Raw genomic sequence first — 21,026 nt, forward strand, 5'->3', positions numbered from 1 at the left:
ACGCCCTGCCTCCTGCTCTTGCCCCTTCCTGTTGCAGAAAAGCTGGCCGGCTGCAAGCTGAACGTGGCGGAGGTGACGCAGTCCGAGGTAGGGCAGAGGCAGAAGCTGCAGACGGTGCTGGAAGCCGTGCACGGCCTGCTGCGGCCCCACGGCTGGGCGCTCCAGTGGACCGTCGACGGTGAGTAGTCCCGGGGGACACAGAGCCCGGCCCCTCGGCTCGCCACGGTGTCGTTCGCTGGGGCTTCTGGGCCTGCGCTTTCCAAGCCCGTTCAGGCCGCTGCCCCATGGGAGGCGGCCGGGAAAGGACAGCGTCCCCACGCTGGGGAGCCAGCTCCTAGGTGAGAGAGGAGGTCTCCCGTCTTACCCTTTGGTCCCCCGTGCTTCAGAGGAGAGAGGAGTTATTTCTGGTCTGGGGCGTCAGGGGCGGCCTGCAGAGGAAGGAGGGGAAAGACGGAGAAGCTCCGTGGGGCTCGTGGAAGGGACCCAACCCCAGGTCCCCGCGGCACCAGCACCAAAAGGGCTGTTTCACCCGTGACCCACTGTGGCAGGTCCTCGGGAAGGGAATCACACCGGCCCCCGGGGTATGTCCCGGAGCGTGCTGGCACCACAGGCAGGTGACCTCACGGTATTTCCAGCCTAGAGGCGGAGCCTGAAAGGTGAAGGGTTAAATGAAGCAAGAGAAGCCCTGGGGCGCCTGGGGGGCTCAGTGGGGTAAGCGTCCAACTTCGGCTCAGGTCATGATCTCCTCGCAGCTCACGAGAGTTTGAGCCCCGCGTCGGGCTCTTGGAGCCTGGATCCTGCTTCGGATTCTGTGCCTCCCTCTCTCTCTCTGCCCCTCTCCCACTTGTGCACTCTCTGTCTCTCTCTCAAAAATAAATAAACTTAAAAAAGACGTTAAAGAAAAGAGAGAGAAGCCAGAAGGTGCCGGCCCCCTAGCAGGGCAGTCAGGGCCTGGCTCAGAGGCCCCCCCCCCGCCCCCGGCAGCCACCAGGGGCCCCTGTGCTTCGGAGGGATGAGCTCTAGGCTGTGGTGAGGAGACTGGCGCCTGGTTTCTTGGCATCGAGACCCGCCACAGACCCCAGCCTACCTCCCGGGTCGTGGGGGCCGTCGGTGGGGGGGAATCGAGTGTTTTGCAAGCCGTGAAGTCCTGCTCAGGACTCACTGTGACCACGGCTGGGCCCGAGGGCTGGAGCAAAGCTCTATCTTTCCCCTTCCCTTGTGCTAATTTCGCTCTCCTGCCCGTTCTGTCTCCTTCTCACACTACCTGGTTGACGCCTTTTAAAAATACCTTGCTTTGGGGGCGCCTGGGTGCCTCAGTCAGTTAAGCATCCAGCTCTTGATTTCAGCTCAGGTCATGATCCCAGAGTTGTGGGATCGAGCCTCGTGTCAGGCTTTGCGTCGAGTGGAGCCTGCTTGGGATTCTCTCTCTGTCTGCCCCTTTCCCACTTGCTGTCTGTCTCTCCCTCTCTCTCTCTCCGCCCCTCTTCTGCTTGTGTTCACTCTCAAAAAAACCCCAAAAGCCCCCAGACCCGTGCCCTTGAAAGTGGTTACACATGTTACCTTAAGCCGACAGGAAAGAAAACAGAAACACAGGGTGCTCGTCACCATCGTTTTTCCGCGGCCCGCGCTGTTTTCTCCATGGTTGTTCTCTGCGGTCTCATTTGGACGCAACGTCTTCGTTGCCTTGTGGGCCGGGGCTCCGGGCTCCTGCCTCACCTGGTCTATAGCTGCTCCCTCTTCCCTCCCCCGACCAGCCATTCACGGGAAGAACCTGGTGGCCATCCTTCACCTCCTCGTCGCCCTGGCCATGCACTTCCGGGCCCCGATCCGCCTTCCGGAGCACGTGTCCGTGCAGGTGGTGGTGGTGCGGGTGAGTATGGGACGGGGCGGTGGGCTTGCCCGTGGCGTCGCGGGAGGGGCGCCGGGCTGCCTTCCTCCCGTAGGTCTCCTGCTGCCTTTTCTTCTTCCCCTAAGAGGCCACCTTCTGTCCTCCCCGCCTGACCCAGTGTGTGTCTCACCCTGGCTTTGGTCCAAATGACTGGAGCGGGAGCAGCGGCCCTGATTTGGAGAGGGAGGCAGATTCAGAGGCATGAGCATGTTGAATTTTCCAGGCTTTTTTAAAAAGAACATTCATCTGTCTCCAAAGCCAAGTAGCTGGAATTCAGTTCTCTTGAACGAGCTTGCTCCTCACCGGAGAGGGCTGAGTCCAGCGGCATGAACAGATGCCCCGGTTAGAGCTTCTCCGGGTCTGTTCCCCGTTATCCCCCTTGTTCCCCGGCTCTCTCTCTTGGAGTTCATTCTCTTGCTTCACTTGGAGACGTGGAAGCAGGAGCCAGGGCCCTCCTGACCGAGGAGGGGCCTTTCCTGCCGTGTCCCCTGCATTTGAGGGGAGACACCCCTCAAGTGGCTTTGTGTTCGGTGCTTGTCCTGTGAAGTGTGCATGAAGCACCTACTGTGCGCACTGGCTGTTGGGGACGCTGAACGCGGAAAACACTCGGGTTCCGGACACGAGACCCGTGAGGTTAACGCCCGGGGCCTGGACGTCTGCGTGCTTATGTACTTGCGATGCCCAGCTCCACACTTGCCCTCCTCTGCTCTCTGTGGGCAGCAAGGCTCTGGCCGGCCCCGGTCTCCCAAAGCCGTCTGACCCCGCCGTTACCCCCGGAGCTCGGCCTTGACCCGGCCGGCAGGAACGCCCCTTTCTGGCATCAGGCGAGGGTCACCCACTGCCACTTGGCCCCGCTTGCTTCCCGAGGAGGGATGTTTGTGGTCAGTGGTGGTGATGGAGACAGAGACCATCCCTGCTGCCCTTCTCCTGGACGTTCACTCGCGGCAGCCAGCCGGGAAAGGCTTCCCAAGGACACGCGGGCGCGTCCGTCAGACTCGGGGGGCCCCACGAGTGCCGTGTAGCTCGGTAATCAAGGTATTTCCTTTCAGGCCCGCACTTTGGTCCAAGAAAATCTCTTGGGTTTTTAGAAAGTTTTACTGACCCGGGCAAGCCCTTGCTGGTGCCTCCTGCCTGACCAGGGTTACGGAAGGATTCTTAGGGCCACGTCCAAAGGGGTGTGAATCAAGAGGAGGTCCTGGAAACTGACTGGCCTCAGGCCTCAGAAGCCTGCCTCCCAGGCCCTGGGGCCTGTCCCTCCACGTCCGGTTATCCGGTCTGAGATGGGAGATGCAAGGAATGTGGGGGTCCATGGAGGGAAGGGATGAGGACAAGGGTCTCAGTCACTACATAGCAGCATGGCCTTGGGAGACCATTTGATTTCTCTGAGTTGTGGCGAGTTCCTCATAGAACTGAGCGGATGCTATAAACCTTTGAAATACTCAGCTTCACGTGTCCGGTACTCAGCCCTGGGCCTGGCACCTAGGAAGTGCCTAATACACATTGGACGCGTGAGCGAGAGAAGTGTCTCCAACCTCCCGCGGTGGAGGGAGACGGTGGACTGAGTCTCCTGGGAATCAGGCCGAGGCCCTGAGGCCGCTGATGGCCACCCATGCTGGTTGCTTGAGAGTTCCCTGGAGGCCGAGCTGGGAAGGGGTGGGGAGCTCAGCTCTCAAGAGGTGTCCATGGTGGGTTGGCCAGCAGGAAGGGAGTTCCCCGTGTCTCGAGGGGTCCAAGTAGGGGCTCGCGGTGGTTGGGTGGGCTGGCCGCCCGAGCTCCACCTTGCGGTCCCGTGACATGCGGGCTGCCCCCCATTCCTACCACCAGCCCCTTCAGTCCCACCATTGCTGCCTCTTCACACCCGTGGGGCTTTCGGAGAAGTCTGTCATGCATAGGGTGACGTCCCAGGGTCTGCTGTAACAAAATACCGCGACCTGGCTGTTTGAAACAACAGACCCTCGCCTGATGCCAGGAAGGAGCATTTCCACCTGCCAGGTCAAGGCCGAGCTCCCCAGGGTAACGGAGGGGTCAGATGGCTTCGGAAAACCGGGACCAGCCTGAGCCTTGCAGCCCGCGTTAGTAACGGAGGCCAGAAGTCCTAGTAATCAAGGGGTTGGCAGGGCCCCAGTCTCTCTGAAGCCTCCAGGGGAGGATCCTTCCTTCTCTCTTCCAGCTTCTGGTGACTTCCGACACCCCTCGGCATTTCTGGCCTTGTAGATGTGTCCCCCCAGGCTCTGCCTGTGTCGTCACATGACCTCTTCCCTCTGTGCCCGTGTGTGTGTGTGTGTGTGTGTGTGTGTGTGTGTGTGTGTGTGTGTTTTCTCTCATAAGGACTCCAGTCATGCTGGACTTAGGACCTGCCTAGTCCATCATGGCCTCATCCTAACTAACTGTGTCTGCAAAGACCCAGTTTCCAAACAAGGTCACGTTCTGAGGTTCCGAATGGACATGACTTCTGGGCGGGGGGGCACCTGCCTCAGTCGAGTGCACCTCCCTATGTTGTGTTCCTCGTGCCCCTTACTTACTCCCCCAGCGGCACGGCACCGGGGAATCCCTTCGGGAGCTAGGGTTTCCCCTGAGACCCCCATAGCTGCCAGCTCTCAGCGCAAGGTGGAGAGCCTGGGGGGAGGGGAGGGGGCAGTTTCCAGCCACTGAAAGGGTCACCCGCTGTGGCCACCTGCAGTCCACCCGCCGTGGGCGTGGCTCGGATGCTGTCCTCAGGCGGACTCCCGGCCCCAGGGCCATCTGCACACGGCTCACTCACCCTGCCAGTGATGCCCTTCCTCCCGTCCCCTCTGCCTGCCCACGTATTTGTATATTTACCTGTTCGTTTTGGGCTTTGCAGAAGCGGGAAGGCCTGCTGCATTCCAGCCACATCACGGAAGAGCTGACCACAACCACCGAGTAAGTGGGCCTGTGGGAGCCGGGGACCCGCACGTACGCGGGGGGCTGATTTCTGCGCGACACCCCCCGCCACCCCCCCTGCCAGCCTTAGGATGAGATTTTCATGCAAGCCCTGCCCTAGCTTTATGTCCTGCGTGTGCTTTCGTCAAAGATTTTTTTTTTCTCGTGAGGAAGGGCAAGATAGCAGTTTGGTTTGGCATTTATTTAAACATTTTTAATGTTTATTTTTGAGAGAGAGAGCGTGAGTGGGGCAGGGGCAGAGAGAGGGAGACACAGAATCTGAAGCAGGCTCCAGGCTCCGAGCTGTCAGCACAGGGCCCCACGTGGGGCTCGAACCCACGAACCGTGAGACCACAACCTGAGCCAAAGTCTGACGCTTAACCGACTGAGCCACCCAGACGCCCCTGGTTTGGTATTTAAATGAGGAATTCTCCCAGATAGAAAAATAAATAATGTGCGGTACGGGAATTAGAACGTACTTCGGCTGCCCCAAATCGTTTCTGGAAAGACACGGAGAATAATAAGTAAAAACGTAACTGATCACATTCAAGATCTCTTTACGAGGAAGAAAAGGAAAAGGGGAACTTGAAACATGGGGCTTTTGTAGGGTAGGTATGCCAAAGTCTTCAAAGTTTTCTGTGTGAGAACAGAGTTATTCTCCAAAGCCTTTGGACTTTTATTCCTTATTTTCGAAGGTGATCTTAAAGAATGTAGAGAGGGGGCGGGAGGGAGGAGGTGTTCAGAATGGTTAGGGACCCCTTGTCCCTGCATCCACTCTGTCGGAGAGGGAGCCACACGTCTGAATTAGAACTTGCCTTTGAGAGAGTGCCGAGCCGTCTCTCGCCTCTTAGAGAAAGCCAGAGGGCAATTTTTAAGAAGTCTAAAAGGCTTCAAAATCTATTCAAAGTAGCAAATCGAATGGTAAATTTTGCGTGTGGCTTTTAGGAGCCCCCACGACACCCCGTGAAGGATCTTTAAAATTCACTTGCGTTGGTGCCTCTCGACCAACCCTGTCTCAGATGAAACAGAACAGTCGAGATTGATCTTCTCGGTGAACCCTCCCGCTCTGTTCACGGAGTGATTAATTACTGTGTCACGAATTCACGGACGGTCTCTCAAAACTTGAGGCTGACCCAGGAAACCACTCCCGGCATGGGGGCTGGCGAATTGGGGAGTCGCTGCCCGGAGGCCTGATGTGTGGCCTGATGCGCGGCGTGTCTGTTCCAAGCCCGTGGCAGCGGGGGGGGGGGGGGGAGGGGGAGAGGGGAGACCCGGGCCAAGGGCCGTGGTGCCCAGCCTGGCACCTCTGGTGGGCCTATGGCAAGTAGCCCGGCCTGTTTGGGAGCCGCAGGAAGGCAGCTTGAGGGGAGTGAGGGGGGGGTGGCATCTGAGTTATCCACAATTGGGTAGCAAGCCACCCCGAAACCAAGTGGCTTAAAACACCAGGCACCGTATTTGCTGACAGTGCTGGATCAGACTGGGCAGGTCCTCATCTAGTCGGGGGGTTTGGGGCTGCCTGGGTGGCAGGCCTCTGTCCTTCCATCTGTCCCTCGTCCTCACGGGGCTGGGCTTCCTACCTTTCTTCCCATTTCTTTTTCTAGAGGCCACGCTGAGCTCACCTCCTCCGGGAAGCCCTCCGCGGTTGCCCAGAGGAGTGGCTGGCTTCCTTTTAGTGCCCATGGGTACCCATGGGCCGTGTTGAAATGGGGGTTTATGAGGGCAGGGCCATGGCATTTATTGGTATGGGGCGTTTATTTCTTTATTTCCATGGCTTGCGCCTAGTAACTGCTCAAGAGAATGTTTGTTAAGTAAGACAGAGCCAAAGGACTTGAGCGTGGAGGGACTTGGGGACGAAATAAGGACCTCCGTGCCTCTCCGGAAGGTCGATGCAGGGGGAGGGCCTGCGTGCTGGAGGGACTAGCCTCTGTGCCTTGTGTCTTCAGCGTCTGCAGGCAGGAATCGGGGCCCAGCCTGCGCTTCTTCAGGATTCTTCCGTGACTCCCTGAACGAGAGGTGTGCTTGCTCCCTGCAGGGTGACCCTTGCGCGTTAAAGCTTACGGTTCAGCGGCTCCAGGAGACCCGTTTTCTGCTGAAGCGTTCTATTAACCGCTGCCATGATGTAACTCCCCACCAATGGCAAATGGCATGGAAGGGATGGTTTGAAGAAAGGTGGCCGTTTGCTGCCGATCTTGTGCCGACATTTAGAAATCCACACGAGCACCTGCCCTTTGTAATTAGAGGGGCAGAGACTGTCGAAACGGGATTTACCTCTTTATAAAAAGCCCCTCAACGGGGCAGCGGGGGCTGCGACTTCTGCGTTCCCTCCATCGTGGCCTCCTCACACCGCGTTCTGAGCGACCCCTCTGACGGCTCCCTCTCTGTTCTGTTTGCAGGATGATGATGGGTCGCTTTGGTAAGTAAGCGTGGGGGTGGGGAGGCCCCGGGTCGCGGGCACTTTGGGGCGGTGACGGGAAGCTCACGCAGGGGGCAGGGCCGGCAGGACCCGGTGGGGTTTCCTCCCGTCGCAGCGCTGGGTCTCCGAGGAAGAGCGTGTGGATCCCCCTGGGGTCTGTCTGCTTCTCCGAGATGCCACCGGCCGGTGGGATAAGAGCGCGGTGGGGGTGGCGTGTGAAACGGGGCTGGCGGGGGGTGGGGGGTGTCTGGGATGTGGCAGGTGCTCTCTGGGACGGGGGGCGTTTCCAGTGGCCGTTTCCGGAGAGCTGTCCCCTCCCCTCCGGAAGCATGGCACGACCCTGTCTTCATCTCAGCAAGAGGTGGCAGATACAAGGACAGCTTGGGGCGGCGTTCAAACCCTCAGGGGTGGGAGGCCCCCAGCTTCTTCTCAGCCGCAGCCAGAGGCCGACTGAGTAAAGCTCCTTGCTTTGGGGAAGATTTCAAAACAGAAAGCCCTCCACCCCCAAATCGCACATTCTCCAGTGAGCACAGCTGTTAGAAGGAAAAGTGGAGGGGCGCCTGGGGGGCTTCGCGGGTTAAGCGGCCGACCTCGGCCCCGGACATGATCTCACGGCTCGTGAGTTCGAGCCCCGGGTCGGGCTCTGTGCTGACAGCTCAGAGCCTGGAGCTGTTACGTCCTCAAGCTTTCTTAAGTAGGCCTTAAGCTGCCCTGGGGAAAATCCCAGTCTTTGCTGTTTTTTTTTTGAAGTAAGCAGTTCAGTCCTCTTTAAATGTCTTTATGATTTTTTAAAGGAAGGGAGAGAAAAGGAAACCCTCCGGTGCTGAGGGCAACAGGGCGACAGTGAGAGGAGCTCAGCCCGCAGGGCCAGCGAGGGCACCTGGGGCGGACACGTGTCACGGCAGCTTGGCCCCTGCTGCCTGGGCGGGGGACACAGTGTACCCTTGTGTCACCTCCCTGTCACTCCTGTGTGGGCTCAGACCTCCGTGGAACTGGGGAGGTATAGAGGCGATAAGAGCGGGCCCTTCAGACCGTTGTTAAGTGTCTTTGATTTTCTGCACGTTGTCACGTCCCTGTTTGGCGGGGGCCCAGTTGGAGGTTTGGGGGCCCTGGGGAGAGTCTGCTCGGCAGAGGGGGTGGGAGCCCGGCCGAGAAGCCCCCGCGACCCTGCCAATGGCGCAAATGGGGTGCAGGACCGTGATGCCTTGGGAAAGGGCCAGGTGTCACAGTATGAAAACTGGACCCGGCTGCTGTGCCGGTGGACACGGGGGGCGTGTGAGCCTTCAGGGGCCACGGAACCACGAGAAGCTGGTGGAGTCGTTGCTACTTTATAGGCTCGCCCTGCTTAGGAAGTGCACGCAGGCTATTAGCGGGGGACAGGCTGTTAGTTCCGCCCCCAGCTCCGGCTTCTGCTGGCGCAAGCTCCGAGGTCCCCTGGGTACCCAGGTGGCAACCTCGGCCGCAGCTGGGCCTCCGCTGGCTCTTCTCCCGTGGGACCCTCGGGGTCCCCGACAGCCCTTGGCCCACCGAGGTCTGACTCTCCTTCCCCGCCGGGTCCTGGTCCCTGGCTCACTCCTCGAGCTGGAGTCATACTTCCTAAAGCGCCCCCCCAACCCCTCACTCTCCTCCTTACCCCCCACCTTGGCTTAAGCTAAAGCCACAGCCCTCGAAGTGGCCCCCAGACCCTCTCAGACCACCCCTTCGCACACCCCTCGCCTCCTCTCTGGCCTCCTCCCTCCCCCCGCCTGTCTGCCTCCTGTCACGCCCCCCCCACCCCCACCCTCCAGCTCTTGCAGTGCCCTCTTGGAATGCTCTCCCCCTGGATTCCCCCACGGCTCACTCCCCAGCTCCTACCCAGGAGGCCCTCCCTGACTGCCCTGCCCCCACCCAGCCTGTCTCTTCGCTCCCCTCGCTGGTGCTCCCAGGGAGCTGCCACTACCTGTCAGACTCCGGGAGCCCTTGGCACCCTCCTTCTGTGCCTTCACACGAGGCCTCTTGAACTATAAGCATCCTGTGGGCTGGAGCTGTGTCGTCCTCAGCGTGCATCCCCCTGCAGCCTCCAGCCCTGGGCTGCAGACCTGCCGGGAGCTTCCAGAATACCAGGTGGACCCTCCTTGGCTAATGTCTGCCCACTGGGCTTTGCAGGGGGGGAGGGGGGGTCCTGTTCAGCACCTGTTTTTCACCTGGGCGCCCTGAGCTCGGGAAGGAAGGGGGTCGCCCTACCCCCCCCCCCCCCGCCAGGGCCCCCTTTGGTGAGTCACCACTGTCCTGGCTGAGGTGGGCTGGGAGGCCCTTCTCCCCAGAGGAGCTGGGAGCTGCTGCTTGGTCTCCATGGCAACAGGCTTGCAGGCTGCCTCTCCTCCGCGGCAGCCCCTCCCCTGCCCTGGGCTTCGGGACAGGGGAGCAGCTCTCCTCTACCCCCATCTCCTCCTCACATCCCCCGCTTCCTGCAGACAGAGCCCCCCCTTCCCCCCCCACTGCAGCCCGACCGAGCCACCTGTGCCCCTCCCGGTCACCACCCTCTGGGGCTCCTCGCCCTGCCGGACCCAGTCCCTCTGAGCCTCCTTCCCAGGCCGCGCTGTCTGCACCCCGCCCTGGCTTTCTTGTGCTTCTTTGTGCTTTCTATTCCCTCTGTCTGGAATGCCCTTCCCCCTCCTCTTGTCCCAGCAAACCCCCGCTCGACCTCAAGGCTCCTGTGTGGGGCCTCCCTCAGGCCCCTGGCCCTCTGTCCCTGGGGGCCTCCAGGGACCAGGCTGATAACACCAAGGGGGGAGCGAGGAGAGCATCAGGTGATACTGTGACCCTCAGCCTGTGTGCCGGGTCACGGGTGGGGGGGGGGGGACAGACAGGGGCGTGTCCTGGTTGACTTGGCCTCTCTCTGTGTCCTTTCTGGCTCCTTGTGGGTTCCCGCTCTCTTTGTGCTATACCTCAGTTTCCCCGTCTGCCTCCACCCAGCCTGTGCCCCTCCCAGGGCTTTACCTCTGTGACTGTCCCCAGAGTCTGCTGAGAGACATGAGGCTGGGGTGGGGCAGAGAGGGCAGCTGGGGCCCTGAGGCAGTGGGCTTGTCCCTCTGTCCTCTGTTTCATTCCTACTCCAGCCGTGAGGTGAGGTCACTGCCACTTTACGGAGGAGGAAACGGGTAGGAAGGAAGCAACTTGCCCAAAGTCCGGGGACTTTGAAGTCGGGCGTCCGGGATTTGAAACGGGATCTATTTTCATTCCCGAGGCCAGGCTTCCCTCAGGGGTGCAGCGGAGGCTGGCCCGGCTGTGCTGTGTGGTGTCACCCCTGTGCCCCCGGTGCAGGTAGGGGTGGCTCAGGGGCGGCAGGCCTCCGCACCCTCCCGTGGCGCCCCTGCACGCCTTCGCTCCGTGAGCCCAGCGGTGGCCCAGCTAAATATACGCGGCTGACGTCAGGCTCCGCTCTGCTCCCAGGGTTCTTCTCAAGCTGCATTTAAAGTTTGTATTTTGCTTTGTAAAGATGTAGCTTTTCTCTTCCCCTCCTTAGCAGGCTGTGGTATTGAGCCTAATCTGATTTAAGGGATTAGAAAAATAACATCCGGCCGCCTTCACAGAAGAGCTGGAGGAGGGGCCTCTGCAAGGCCGGGCCCTCTGGTTGCTGGTGGCTTTTAGGCAGGCGAAACTGGGTGGCCCTCTCCCCAAGCACACGCGCCCCCTCCCCCCCCCACGGGTGCTCATGTACACAACATACTCTCACGTGCACACACAAGCCCTTCCATCTCTCCCTTCCTCCTCGCCTCCCACCTTCCCTCTCCCCACCCCCGAGGCCGAGGGGGTCGCTACCTGGGCTGGGCTGGGCTGGGCTTCGAGTTGCCTCCCGGCACCCTCGGCCTTGGACTTGGAGCGCTTTCCTCTTGGGGCCAGACCGGGGGGAAGGACTGGGCCGCCTCCCCCAGGAGACCTGGTTCTCTGGCCGGCTTGGGTGTCGGCCTGCCTTCTGATTTCTCCCTCTCTCCCCCTCCGTGGGTCAGGCCGGGCAGTCCTGAAGCTGGTCCTGGGTCAGCTCTGGTTCTGGGCTCCCGGCCATCTCCAGACAGGCAGTGGAGACTTCCTGCTCCCACCCCACCTGATCCGGCTGGGCTCCCCAGCCCCCAGAACGCCGCGCTGGGGTTTGCCCCCAAGCCCATGCTAGTAATAGAGGGCCTCTCTGCTGGCTGGGGTCCTCTGAGCATATGTTGCCCCAGGCACCTTCAGGGAACAGCTGGCTCCTGGAAGACAGAAGTCGGGGCCCCAGGGCCTTCCAGATGCCCTCCTCCCTTTCCCCCTCTACCCTGCCAGGGAACCCCCACAGCCCCGCATCCACTCTGGGGCCTCAGTCTCCCTGCCTGGTGCAGCGGGCTCCATCCTGCCTCCATGAGGCCCCTGCCATGGCAGCAACAGGCTAGAACCAGGCACCTGGCCCCCAGCCCGCCCTGCTCCCTCTCATCCATTGAGAACCATGGTGACCTGGCCTCCAGTGGCCTTACGTCAGACGGATTCTGTGTTGATGTGGAGGGCACGGCTGGGCTCTTGAGTAGCAGAGCGGGTTAGGGCTCTCCTGGAAGAAGGCAAGTGGGTGGGAATAGGCTGCCTCAGGCCCTGCAGATGTCCCCGCGGAGGGGGACACCCCCCCAAAGAATTGCTGGGGAGGGATTCTGGAGCCGGGTCTCCTGGTTGGTTCATTTGCTCTGAGGCAGTGCAGGGAACAAGCGAGAAAGGTGTTTCAGCCAGCAAGGAGTTGAGAGTCCAGCAGATAATATCCAGCAGACACGTAAACATTAGATGTCCTTTCAAGTAGTGATCGAGTGTTACAGGCAGCCCACGAGGGTCGGAGGACAGAGAGCGGGTGTGGGGCCCTCTTCTAGATGTGGATGGTCGTGGAAGGCTCTCCGGGGGAGTGATACCTGAGAGCAACCTGAAGGAAGTATGGCAGGTGGACAGCGGGTGCAAAGGCCCTGTGGTGGGCCTATGATGGAGGAGCGGCCCGGAAGCCAGGGAGGGCGCGTGTGTTGGGTGGGGAGGGGTGACTGTGCCTGCTGGATCCCGTGGGGCACGGGAGAGGGAGCGAGCGACAAGAAGCTGTTGGAGAGTTTCGGTCAGGGCAGGGAACGGGAGGGGCAAGAAATGACCCAGTCTACCCTTTAAAGGGCTCGCTGCACCTGCTAGGAGCAGGGATCGGAGGGCTGGGAGTAGAGGAGGGAGGCCAGGTAAGGAGGAGGCCGCCGCCACGTGAGGGCGGTGGGGCAGGCGTGGGGCTGGTAGCCGGGCTGGTGGGGAGACGCGCTCAGAGGCTTCAGCGAGATTTACTGGTGCGCGTGGCGAGTGGGGGGAGAGAGAGGCAGACAAGGATCCCCGGAGTCGGAGGATGTGATGGGGGCGGGTGTTCAAGTGCCGCCCGTGAGTTCCATGTTGCAAGACAGAAAGTGACTTAGAGGAAGCATCTTTTCCTTGATTTTGTCCCTCATCTGCGCCTGCCCTCGGGCTCTGGTGGGAATGAGGGGGATTCTAGGCGGGTGAGAGAGAGTCAGGGGGGCGGGACATCCCCGGGAGGCGGGCTCCGAAGCCGGAGAGAGTCCCCGGGGATGGGCGGCCCGTGCGTTTCCATGAACCCCACCCTGTGTCTCTTCCCCTTCGCCTGTCCACGCAGAGCGGGACGCCTTCGACACCCTGTTCGACCACGCCCCGGACAAGCTCAGCGTGGTGAAGAAGGTAGGCTCTGGGCTGGGCTCTTTCCCTCTGTCTCCAGGCTTTTTTACAGCGTGAACTCGGTGCTGGGAAGAAGGTGGGAACACGTTTGCAATCTCTGAAATGTTTGCCACGTGGATTGAAGTGTAATTATAGGCAAAAACGTAACTACAGTGCATAAAATTAGCACCTTTAACTCAACATCTCCGCTCCCCGGGCGTCTTCCTGCCCGCCCCGCCCGCTCCTGTCGGGTGAATTATCCCGCCAGTGCCAGTGTGGCGCCTCGTTCCGACTCGGGGCTCTTTCTCAACGTGGGAATGTTTTCAAGCATGCCCACCTGCTGGCTCTTGCAGGCCTCGTTGCCATGAAGCTGTATTCCCAACCTGCCCGGTAAGCAGGCAGGCCTTTGCCGGCCGAGCTGCTCTGTGCGTGCACTTGGCCCATGTCCCCCACCCCACGCAGGAGCGCGAGGACAGGCCCCCTCCCCGCCCCCAGCCCAGGCAGCCTGCGCGTAAGACCCTGGATATGGAACAAACCCTGCGAACCGAGACTGGAGTCAGGGGCCGGGGAATGATGAGCTTCCAGGGGGATCCGCCAGGAGGGATTGTTCTCGCCCAGAAGGAATCGAGACCCAGCCCACTGGAGTTCTCTGAGCGCCTGCAGACTCCTCCCTCGAGGAGGCAGCGGGAGGGTGGATGTGCTTTCCGCCTTCCTGTGAAATCCAAGGGGCAATCGTTTCTGCCCTTGACCTGGGGGAGAGAGAACAGGTTTCTTAATGCAGGACTTCTCAGGGCCTTTGATATGCTGCCGTGCATTGGAATTCTCCAAGAGGGGGCTTGGTAGGAAGCATTTTCCAAACTTGTTTGTCGATAGTGACATCTGTTGATCCATTTATTTTGTTAAATACATTAAATTAAATTCCTATGGAGCCCACTTTTGGAAAATGCCGGTCCAGCCTGGGACCATGAGATTATGAGTTCTTGGAAGCACTTTGCAAAAGGCTGGCACAACCATCCCAGTGGTCCTTCTGGGGCAGAGCCTTCTTAGCATCCTTGGGTCACGAGTGGCCTGCCTTGGGGCCTCAGAGCAGTGCCCCTCCCCCCTCCCCCTGCCACACCTGGCCCCCAGCAACCCTGACAGAACCGTCTGGATGCACAGGGAGATTCAAATCTGGCTGCCCCATCTATCAACTGCGTGACCTGAGGCAGGCGATAACCCGTACCTCAGTTTCCCCGTCTGTCAGGGCCAAGGCAGGACTCCCCTCTCCGGGGCTCTGTGAGAGCAGAATATAATCAGGTCCAGCAGAGGCCTAGCACGAAGCGTATCAGCTATCGCTGAGTACGATGTGGCGTAAGGTTCGACTTTCAGTAGATAGGCCATTGATTCATTCTTTGAAAGGACATGGTTTGGGGCCCTGGGGACCCCAGTGATGACCAAGACCAAATCCTTTTATCTGCCTGACACCTGACAGCTTCCTGCTTCCAGCCCGGCCCTTCCCCACCCCCACATCGAGAGTGGCCGTGTTAGAGGCTGCCCGTACCCCAGAATAAAAGCCGGGAGACCCTGCCCCCCTCTCCGGGGTCACCCCTCCTGCTCTCTTCCATCCCGTCACATCCAGCTGCAGCCTGAAGACCTCGGAGTGTTCGCGGCCTGGGTGCCTGCTCTGCCCACCCCCGCTCCCATCTCCCATCCCCCATCCGGCCTGCCCCCTCCCCCCGCCCACTCAAAGGCTCCCTCCTCTGGCATCCTCGGGGGTCCGGGTGGGGGGGGGCGGTCCACACGCCTGCCTCTGTGCCCAGCAGACCTTCACGTCTTTCACATGCTTCGCTCTGGCTCTTGATTTCTCTTGTCGCCTCCACCAGCTGTGTAGGGAGAATCCTGCCACAGGCTTTCCAGGTGCCCCCCCCCCCCCGTCTTATGGTCTTCGTGTCCCCAGCGCCAAAGTGCCTGGCACGTAGCGGCTGCTCAGTAAATCTGGGGAGCACGGATGAGGACGTGGCATCGTGTCTGGGGTGGGGCTGGTGTTGAGTCCCCATCGGCGTTGGGATTTGCTGGCTGAGAAAAGTGACAGGTGACACGTTGTAAACGTTTGCTGGCGAGAAGTCGGTGGCCCTGCCTCCCGGTGATCAAGCTTACTGAGTGTCCTGAAACGGACGAGTGTGACCCCTCTCAGCCTTTGGTCGTTCGAGGTCACATCTAGGATACATTTAAAAACGTAATCATCTTCCCCTGACGGTGTTATCCTTCTGAAGGGCGCTAAGGATTCTTCTCGAGGATTGTTAACTACATTGTGGGGGGGGGGGGGGTGCTGGGCGGGGGGGCTGGTGGATAGAGATGTGAGTTTTCTTCTCCAGCTGGGATAGATTTAGGCTTTATTCCATTAAAACTGAGGGTCGCTGTAAGAACGTATCCTTTCCCACATGAGCCTTTCATTGTAGCAAACGGATTAGGGAAGCGTCTTACAAAGCCAGTGACGGCCAGTGTCACGGCCGTCCCGTTGGATGGGAGGTACATCTCTTGCTCACGGTTCCTGTCTCTCTCTCTGCCTTGACAGTCTCTCATCACATTTGTGAACAAGCACTTGAACAAGCTGAATTTGGAGGTGACGGAACTAGAGACCCAGGTGAGCAGTGTTTGGGTTGAAGCATGTGTCCCCGTTTTCGGCCAGTTTTCGGATCCCGGGTGGGCCACGTGAGCAAGGCCCGTGCCGTCTTGTTCGTCTGCAAGGAATGCCCACCCCACAGCTGGAAGAGCTGGCCCCCGCCGCTCTGGCCTTCTCTCGGGGCCTCTGTCCTAATTTCCTGGGGCTGCTGGGAGAAAGAGCCCCAGACTGAGTGGCTTCTACCTGAGACATTTACGTCCTCACGGTCCTGGAGGCTGGACGCCCCAGATCAACGTTGGGAGGGTTGCTTCCTCCTGAGGCTGTGAGGGGGGCTCTGTGCCAGGCCTCTCCCCGGCTGCCCGGCGGGGCTGCTCGTGATTCTTGGCTTCCGTCGGGTTATAGATGCCTCACCCCGTCGGGTTATGGATCTCTGCCTTCGTTGTCACATGGCATCCCCCCCGTGTGCGCGTCTGTGTGTCCAGATTTCCCCTTTTAGTAAGGACATGGGTTATGTTGGATTAGGGCCCATTCCAGTGACCTCATCTTTAACTCAAGTTACTTTAGTAGCGACTGTTTCCAAATAAGGTCATGTTCACGGGTTCTACGGGTTAGGACTCCCAGCACATCATTTAGGGACGCACAATTCAACCCGTAACACCCTCTGAGTTGCCACCCCCCCTCCCCCCCCGCCCCCCGCCGAAGGGCATTTGCACGTGCAGGTTTTTCGGTTTAGAACATTCCATCCCCCACCCCCCGCTTCTGTTCTCCATCACCATCCTTATTGAGCAAGTGCTCACTGAATACCCGTCCAGTGACTGTGCACAAAATATGGCTTCTGCAGGAAGCGTATAAAATATACTCCCCCACCCCCTCGGAGCTAATCACATAGCGAAAATATGTTTCGGGGACTCAGCAGGCATTAAACACAAAATATAATTTTCCCAGGATTAGCTGGGTGCTTGAATTTGTGGAGTCTTTGTAAAGTTCTCGGTACAGATTCCTCCCGCCCACCGCTGATCCTCTTAAACCCCTGGGTGATTGCCTCCCTCCATTCCTGTCTGTTTCTTTACCTTTTCTCATTTGCTTTCCTAATTAAAAAAGTAATTCAGGTTCATTGTAGAATGTCTGAAAACGCAGATAAGCAAAGCAAATAAAAATCACTCCTAATCCCGACACCCAGAGATCGCTGTGCTGAGGGTTTCGTTCCGGACCTTTTCTCTGCACGGCTGGCTGATCGTGGACAGTGCGGGTCCGTGTGGGAAAGCCAAACGGTCCGTTTCTAATGAGTGTGTTTCTTTGCGCGCTGTTTGCAGAGACATTCGTTGTCGTTGCAGTTTACGGACATTGCACCCCTCGCCTCTCAGTCCTTGCTGTTCGGCCCATCAGCAGTCCCGAAGGGTCCTAACACGTCATCCTTTGTCCCCCCCCCCCCCCCCGTCTGCCCCCTTCATCGTCTCCAGACCTCACTAACCACAGCTCACGGTTGATGTGTATTCTTCCAGATGGCTCTTAACGCATAAATGTTTTTTTTTTTTTAACAACAACATATCATACTGTGCGGCTCTCTTGTGATGTGGTTTGTCACGATCTCGCGGTCCGTGAGTTCGAGCCCCGCGTCGGGCTCTGTGCTGACGGCTCGGAGCCTGGAGCCGGCTTGCGATTCTCTGTCTCTCCCTCGCTCTCTCTGCCCCTCCCGCACTCGTGCTGCCTCTGCCTCTCTGAAAATAAATAAATAAACTTGAAAACAGTTGAAATTTAGGAACTTCCGTCTCACACGATGACGTGAGTTCCGGGAACAGACGGCCGTGATGGTCGCACACGGTGCGAACGGACTCCGTGCCGCTGAGACGCGGTCAAAATGGCAGATTTCACGTTATGTGTATTTTCCCGCCGTGAAAGAGGATGAGTCCGCAGCATTCAAACAAAGAAGTGTCTCGTTCCAATGGGTGTCGCGGCCTGTGGGGACAGCACAGGCTCAGACACCCGGAGGCTGGGGTCCTCACAGGGACTGGCCCTGCAGGGGACCCAGCAGGTCTCGACCCTTCAGGGACGCCATCTCTGTCCTCTGTGGGGATGGCCAAGACCCCCTCCCCCCCCCCCCCGGGGCCTCCTGTGCCTCTCTTGTCCCCCCCGCCCTCACTGGTCTCCGCTGCTTTCTCTTTCAAAGCTGGAGCTGCTCCCTGGCTTATTGGGGTGGGGGAGGGCTGTCTGCCAGAGAGGGGGGTCTTTTGTTCTAGACGCCCGGTCCCCCTGCTGTGGGGGCAGGTGCTGCTGGGCCGGGTGGCAGGGAGAGGGGCCGGGTGGGGGTCTTGAGTGAGGGCCGCAGCCCGACCCAGTGGCACCGGCGTTCAGGGCCCGGCTAGGTGCCCACGTAGATGGACACACGGGAGCTCTTCGTCACCGGGGCTCGAGCGTGGGAAAGCCTTGTCTGGTGCCGTGAGCACAGCTAGAAGAAGGTGTTCCGTCAGCTGCCAAGGTGAGCGGGCGGAACGGGGCAGCGAACCCCACGCCAAAGCGTAGGGCCCCCCCGCCCCTCACGGGTGGGTCACGGCGGCGGCCGACTCTCGTGGAGCGCTCACCCCTGCCGGGGCCGCCCGGCCTGCCCTCTCGTCCGCATGCCAACCCTGAGAGATGGGGGGCACTGTTCCCCCAGGGGCAGCGGTGGGGGGGGGGGGTGTCTAGCAGCCGGGCCGTCCGTTTCTAGCGCCGTGGCCCTGACCGCGTGGACGTGCTACAGCCCCAGACACCTGCACGGCCCCGTCAGTCCCGAGCCAGACGCTCTGCTCCCGGGGCCTTCCCCTGATGGCGGGTTCCGGCCCGAACGAGGGACGGAGCTCTTCCCTTAAGACGTCTTCCTTCTCTTGAACGCGTGTGGAAGGTTCGCCCACCCCGTGTACGGCCCTGAAACCTCACCGAGTGCTTCTCTGCAGTTCGCAGATGGTGTCTACCTGGTGCTGCTCATGGGCCTCCTGGAGGACTACTTTGTCCCCCTGCACAACTTCTACCTGACCCCAGACAGCTTCGACCAGAAGGTACGTGTGTGGTCGCCGTCCTCAGAGTGGCCCGGGAATGTGCTCGTTACCAGGGCACCTCTGGTCCCAGCTGCTTCCCAGGTGCCGTTTTCAGTGGGGGCACAAGGTCCCACAGGGTGGCTCGGGCACCGCTGTCCCCCGGCTCCCCGTTCCTAGGCAGTTAACTTGCTGTTCTGCTTTTTTCCCATTAAAATAATAGGGAGGGGCATCTCGAACGTGTGTGAGTGTGTGTCCGTCCTTGTGGATTGTTTTCTAGGAAAATTCCCCAAATAGGATCGTTTGGGTCCAAGGGCCTAACCTTTGGGGCACCTGGGGGGGCTCGGTCACTTGAGCGTCTGACTCTTGATTCCGGCTCAGGTCACAATCCCAGGGTCGTGGGATTGAGCCCCGCGTTAGAGTCGGTGCGAGCGTGGAGGCTGCTTGGGATTCGCCCCTCTCCCTCCGCCCCTCTCCCCGCCTCGCGCTTTCTTTCTCTAAGATGACAGATAAAGGGGCCCAACCCGTGAGCGTGGGCCGCCGCGTCCCCTGTGTCACTGCTGTTTGCGGCCAGGCGTTTTTGCCTCCTGCTCAGGGCTTCCTGAAGTTCAGCCCCTCCAGACAGCGGCTCGTGCGTTGCCTTGCGAAACTTGGCTTGCGGGGCCGTTCAGATTGCTTTGGACTCCCAGGCATCTGTCGTCTTATTTTCCCAAAGCGCTAGACCCGTGAGTCAGAGAGGCGGACAGCGCGAGCGGGTGACGGCAGCCAGGGAAACATCCGACGGTGGGGCCGGGGCTTATCAGTCCGCGTGCTTCTGGCCACCTTGCAGGCCGTTCGCTCGCGGCCGAATGTTGTTCCTGCCTTGCTGCCGAGACGGACTCAGAGCAGAGCAGAGAGGTCCTGGAACGTTTGAGCCGCGCTGAACGGAGACAGCACGAGCAAGAGGGAGTGAGCAGAGCTCCCAGCAGGAAACAAGGGTGTCTGTGCTGTTGGTCCAGAAACGAGCGCGCAGATCACTTGCTGAAGAGGCTCCTGCGTTCCCAGGCCCGACGTGGCTGGTCGCAGACGCGTTGCTTTCTTTGTTCAGGTTCATAACGATGCTGGCACGCGTGGTTAATTGAGCCAAGTGGCTGGAACCGGGCTTCTTTCCGAGCTGAGGCTGTGCAAACGGCCGGGGCACCATCTCCCCGGCCCCGGTCTTATTCCCTTTGAAACAGAGGAGAGTTTTTGTTGGTTGCTGGCCTGGCCTGGGAGGCGTGAGAGGCCCCAGTGACCGACCGCCTTCGCCCCTGCGTGAGAGCCGTGAGGGGAAGGCTGTGTCAGGGGACGGCGTCCGGCGGGAGCCCCTTCCCCCTCAAGGAGGTGGGGGGGGGGGGCGGCCCTGGACGCAGCTCTGTGGGCAGTTGGAGCCCACCTTGGGGAGGATGCTGGGATTCTGGTGGATTCTTCTCTGGCACCCCTGCCCTCCCCCGGATCCTCTCCCTGCTCCTCCTGGGGAGTGATGGTCACCACGGCAGCCACTGGCAAGTTCTTTGTGCGCTCGCTGTCTTTATTAGCCTCCTGGTCATCAGGACCAGCTCACGGGCAGGGGTGTCTCCCACGGCATAGACCTGAACTCGCTCTAGGCTGGTCCGCGCCCCCAAGCTCTCCAGCACTGCGTGTAGATGGGCAGGTGGGGCCGGGCTGCTGGGGGACCACCCACAAAGTATCCTCTGGGGGCCCGGACTCTGGGGGGCGCGTTTGCTCCAACCCTGAGAATGTAGCAACTCTGTATTTCCAGGACGGGGGCGCTATGGTTCAGTGAGCAAAATGAGAGATGTATCAAGGGCTGCTCTCCCCAAGCAGAGTGAGGACGTGTGTTTTTAAACAGTCGTACTGGATTTTAAAACACGAGACCAGACGGCTCAGACGCCCTAGGCTTCTGCACACAAACAGTACCCTTTGAACTGAGCCGTCGGTGCGACCAGTGGCTTTTTGTTGTTGTTGTTTTTTAATTGTTTGAATGTTTATTTTTTAGAGAGAGAGACAGAGACAGAGTGTGAGCGGCGGGAGGGGCAGAGAGAGAGGGAGACACAGAATCCGAAGCAGCTCCAGGCTCCGAGGTGTCAGCACAGAGCCCGACGCGGGGCTCGAACTCACGGACCGCGAGATCGTGACCTGAGCCAGAGTCAGATGCTTAACTGAGCCACCCAGGCGCCCCTTTGTGTTCTATGATCTTACTCTGTGTAAGGTAGCCACTTCGCTGAGTACCCTGCGCCCATCAGTTGTCTTTCTGGAAGACTCCACGGCATCCCTTTCTGTGGGGACTGCACTGCATCCTGGAGATCCAGCGGTGGTTGTTAACAGGAGTTCTCAGAGTGCTCCTTTCCTTCTGCCCCCCCCCCCCATCTGATTCTCTCCCTCTGGACAAGGAAACAGAATCTCAAAAGGGCTGAGACGCAGCCCAGGCTCACACAGTCAGCAGGGCAGAGCTGGAAGAGCCCACTCCTATTCTGGAACCTTCTATTCCTCTGTCACTTGGCCAGGTTTTCA

At 59.8% G+C, this 21,026-nt stretch overlaps 1 protein-coding gene across 5 annotated transcripts in view; it reads left to right on the forward strand.

Moving 5' to 3' along the window:
- PARVB (parvin beta) overlaps positions 1-21,026 on the forward strand; it is a 103,496-nt gene that overhangs the window by 75,671 nt on the left and 6,799 nt on the right. For 3 of the 5 annotated variants that reach the window (XM_078449343.2, XM_078449342.2, XM_078449345.2), the window contains exons 5-11: positions 38-178; positions 1,755-1,870; positions 4,731-4,789; positions 7,183-7,202; positions 12,847-12,908; positions 15,439-15,507; positions 18,417-18,518. In XM_078449343.2, the coding sequence (XP_078305469.1) occupies positions 38-178; positions 1,755-1,870; positions 4,731-4,789; positions 7,183-7,202; positions 12,847-12,908; positions 15,439-15,507; positions 18,417-18,518 (569 nt within the window). The remainder of the gene's footprint in view (positions 1-37; positions 179-1,754; positions 1,871-4,730; positions 4,790-7,182; positions 7,203-12,846; positions 12,909-15,438; positions 15,508-18,416; positions 18,519-21,026) is intronic. The other 2 variants (XM_078449346.2, XM_078449347.2) reach the window with 1 other exon arrangement.

Source organism: Panthera onca, chromosome B4 (genome assembly GCF_046562875.1).
Source record: "Panthera onca isolate mPanOnc1 chromosome B4, mPanOnc1 haplotype 2, whole genome shotgun sequence".
Lineage (NCBI taxonomy): Eukaryota > Metazoa > Chordata > Mammalia > Carnivora > Felidae > Panthera > Panthera onca.